Raw genomic sequence first — 4,036 nt, 5'->3', positions numbered from 1 at the left:
CCCTTTATATTCTCCAGTTACGGCTAGACGTTTGAGTGTACCACAGTCACAACATCCATTGAATGAAATCAATGTTCCACTCATGTCAAAGGAATCCACTAATATATACGGAAACTCTATACTTGAACTTCAAAGTAGGTCATTAGTTCGATCATGCATATCCAAGTGATTGACCGAGCATCACTATGCCCCTATAGCCTATGAAACTGCGCTATCCAATCAATCTTACATGCCAGTTCATTTATTGAAACCATTTATGTCCACTTTAATGATCTCAAACTAGGAACTCAAATAATATATGAGTTTTGTTCACATGTGGGGTTTTAATTCACCAGGTCATCAACCTGATGAGCCCATCAATTCATAATTATTTTGGACATTTTATTTAATTTCCAAAACCATAATTAAATAAGAGAAATAATAATTTCTATTTTAAACATAATTCTGCAAATTGATGCATTTCTCATGTAATATGTTTTCTCAAAACATATACAACTTAAATTACATAACTTGCTTCAATCTTAAGACTTTAATATGACTCTCATACCTAAGTCCATGGAAGGGGTTTAGTGATTTCTCACTCATAATAAAACTTTGCAGAACATGACCTTCCGCTGGTCAATGATCTCATAGTTGAGGTGATATCTCATATCCTTTTGTTTGGATTTGTGATGTGACCCTGGCTCCTTTGTTCTTGGGCAAAGGTGACCTGTTAGTCACATGCCATTTTAATCCGAACTTCCTCTCTAGCTATCTTACTAATAGTTTAATACACATATTCTGACATTGAGTATGCAAGAGTGCTCTGCTTTGAACTCTTCAAGCTCACTGTCCTTCTCCATCCAGACACAAATATGCATTTAGATCACCATTTAGAATCATCTTGCCTATTTGGAAAACTTGTATTCGTGTAACCTTTTGACAACTTGCTTAAATTACCATTTAACACAATAGCTAGAAATATTCCTTTTGTGCTTCTCAAGTACTCAAGGATTTGTTCTTGGTAATTCTGCGTATGCCTATTCTGAATTTGCTTGAAACCCTTTACACATGCACAAGTCATATGAAACATCTTGCTTTGTACATTTCATGGCACATCTAATGGATCCTTTTGCAGAAGCATAAGGTACACTATCCATACAACTTAACTCTTTTAGATTTTGAAGGCACTGAGTTTAACTGAGTGTAATACCATGAAACATGGGAAGATATCCTCTCTTAGAGTCTTGCTTCATGAACTTGTCAAGATCCTTATCAACATAAGTCTCTCGATTCATTCCAATCATTCTTCAAGATTCACTTCATGGATTTCAATCCCCAATATGTACTCAACATCTCCTAAGTCTCTCATATAGAAACAATCTCTCTAACCATTGCTTGACTTATTCAAGCATTGATATATTATTTCATATGAACTGTATGTCAACTACATACTAGACTAAAAGACCAATTACTCCCACTAAACTTCTTGTCTCTACAAGATTCCCTTTTTGTTCTACTAAGGAAATCAAACAGTTTGATTGCCTAATCAAAACGAATGTTCCAACTCCCTGATGCTTACTTCAATCCATTAAATGAATTTCTAAAGTTTGCAAAACTTTCTAGGAATTTCTGGATTTCAAAACTCTTAGGTTGTATCATATACATGTTCACCACCAAGAACGTTTCATGAAGGTGATTTTGATATCCATAACTAGAATAATCTGAATAGGCTTACCCAACTAATAGGTTTGACCCTATTTGTAAGACTATTATGGACTAACACATCGTTACAAACATGGAGTCCATACTGGATTTCATGGCTTTAAGCCATTTCCTGAGTTGGCACTTAGCCAAAGCTTGCTTGTAGGGCATGGATTCTAACCGTTCTAATAAGAAAACTTTAGAATCCACCTTTTCTCAGAATTTCAACAAACTGTTTGTTTTTATCCCAAGTAACCTACGATAGGTATGAGCGACAATAGAATTATTCTCTTCAACTCTTTGAAGCCTCGCTAGTTGAATTCTCGCTAGTTGAATTAGCTTGCTTCAACACATGTTTTATCAAATTAGCTGATTTCATGCGCCTTCGTCTCTGATGTAGTGTTATCCACTTCCATTTATTGCTCGTCTCGAATCTCATCGAGATCTAACTTTACTCCCACTTGTCTTTGTAGGAAGACATTCTTTCTATAAAGACACTATCGCGAGCAACAAACACTTTGTTTCTACGCGATTGTAGGAATAATACCTCTTAGTTTCCATGAGAAAACCCATGAAGAACTATTTTTCTGATTTAGGGTGCATTATGTCATCTTTGTAAACATTTTACATTGATTTCATAACCCTTAATCCTATTTAGAAAAGATAACTTTTGGAAAATTTCCAAAACATAACTCTTATGACATCTTTTTTTTCTGCTTTGGTTAAGTCTTCTGTTTAGTATATTCGCAATTGTTGTTGTAATGTATATCCTCAAAACGATATTTGTAAATCATTAAATCTTGGATCGAACAATGGCAAGCAAAGTTTGATTTCTTCTTCATAAACATACACTTTAATTGTAATGTTTCTGGATTGTGAATTAATTCAACAATTCCCTTTAGATGATCATTCCTTTTGAGTTAAATATTTATCACAACAATCATATTGTGGTGTTAAATTGTTTATCTCAAACTGATTTTACATTTCATTTTGGAAATTTGAACATTTCAATGTTTCCAAGCTTTACTTCATTAAGTAATTATCGATATATTTACTTAAATCGGCAGTAAAAGCAATGAAATAGTTAAATCTCCTTGCTAATTTTGAATTATTAGTTCACATACATCATATGTATGAGTTCCAAAAGGTCATTTTTGCTTCTTTTACCCTTTCTACTAAAAGGCAACTTGGTCATTTTAACTTATCAAGCATGACTTCTAATTCTCAAGTGATTCATAATCATATAAGAATAAGAGTACATCCATAACTTTGGATGTGCAAATGGTTAATGTGACCTAGCCTTACTTGTTATAAGTAAGTGTACTTTGAATCATCTAAATTTACTTTTGTGATCTACTTATATCAATGACATAAAACAAAATTAACTCATATCTAGCAAAATGAAAACAATTTATTACCTTGGTCATGGATCAACACTTGTCCAAGCCAAGTAAACCAAATTCAGTATTAAAAACAAGAAAACCGAAATATTGTCTCATTAAAATTGGAAATTGTCTAAAATCATGATAAATAATCAAAATTTGAAACTATGAAGCTATCTCTGGCCACTCAAACACTTCTAGTGCACCTTCAAGCTCCATTTCCTTGCTAGCTTCACTTGTTTGCAGTTCCTGCTCAACATTCATAATGTTAAGCACTACAACTTGGTATCACATACCTAAGTAAAAGTTAGAATGTTTATAACATAATACCTGAGGTTGATGCTCTATTCTTTTTGAGGAAGTCAAGGTATTTCTGGAAATTTCGCTTCCAATGCCCCTTCTTCTTGCAGTAAAAGCATTCACTTTCACTTGCAGCCTTGGGCTTTGGAGTCCTCTTAGGCTTTTCAGGAGCCTTGGCAACTTGCTTGCCCTTGCTCTTGGCACTAGCCTTTTGCCCCTTCTTCTTGAACCCCTTTCCCTTTTGAATCATAAGAACTTCCTTCTTAGGTTCCTTAGGGATTTGTTTCTCAGCACTAACCAGCATTGCATGCAATTGATTCATAGTCTTTGCAGTGGTAGTTATGTTAAAATTCATGATAAATTGGTTGAAACTTTCTGGTAGTGAATGGAGAATGATGTCTGTTGCCAAATCATCACTATATGGGTGCCCCAGTTTCTCCATACTTTGAATTAGGCCGATCATTTTGAAAACATGATCATGTACTGTGGCTCCCTTCTCCATTCAACAATCTAGAATCTCACGATGGAGCTCATACCTTTCAACTCTAGCTTGTTTCTTAAACAAAGCTTTGAGTTCTTGCATGATTGAGTAGGCATCCTGGTCCTCAAAACGCTTTTGAAGACTAGGCTCCATGGTATCAATCATTAAGCAAGTGATAGGTATAGCTCTG

The 4,036-nt window shown here is 34.6% G+C and overlaps 1 protein-coding gene across 1 annotated transcript; it reads right to left on the bottom strand.

Annotated features, from left to right (window-relative positions):
* Positions 1–3,230: 3,230 nt before the first annotated feature.
* On the bottom strand, positions 3,231–3,807 carry LOC110724101. The gene is made up of 2 exons (XM_021903497.1): positions 3,396–3,807; positions 3,231–3,340 (listed from the first exon to the last, which is right to left on the bottom strand). The coding sequence occupies exons 1-2, from the start codon at positions 3,805–3,807 to the stop codon at positions 3,231–3,233; spliced, it is 522 nt and encodes a 173-aa protein (XP_021759189.1).
* Positions 3,808–4,036: the final 229 nt, after the last annotated feature.

The sequence above is a fragment of the Chenopodium quinoa genome, unplaced genomic scaffold (assembly GCF_001683475.1).
Source record: "Chenopodium quinoa cultivar QQ74 unplaced genomic scaffold, ASM168347v1, whole genome shotgun sequence".
In the NCBI taxonomy this organism is placed as follows: Eukaryota; Viridiplantae; Streptophyta; class Magnoliopsida; order Caryophyllales; family Amaranthaceae; genus Chenopodium; species Chenopodium quinoa.
This window is presented reverse-complemented; position numbering and strand designations above follow the sequence as displayed.

Excerpts from the sequence above, each read along its gene's own strand:
- LOC110724101 (XM_021903497.1), bottom strand. The coding sequence starts at position 3,807 with ATGGAGAAACTGGGGCACCCATATAGTGATGATTTGGCAACAGACATC. Across the intron at positions 3,341-3,395 it reads GAATAGAGCATCAACCTCAG|TGCTTAACATTATGAATGTT; the intron begins GTATTATGTTAT and ends ACCAAGTTGTAG.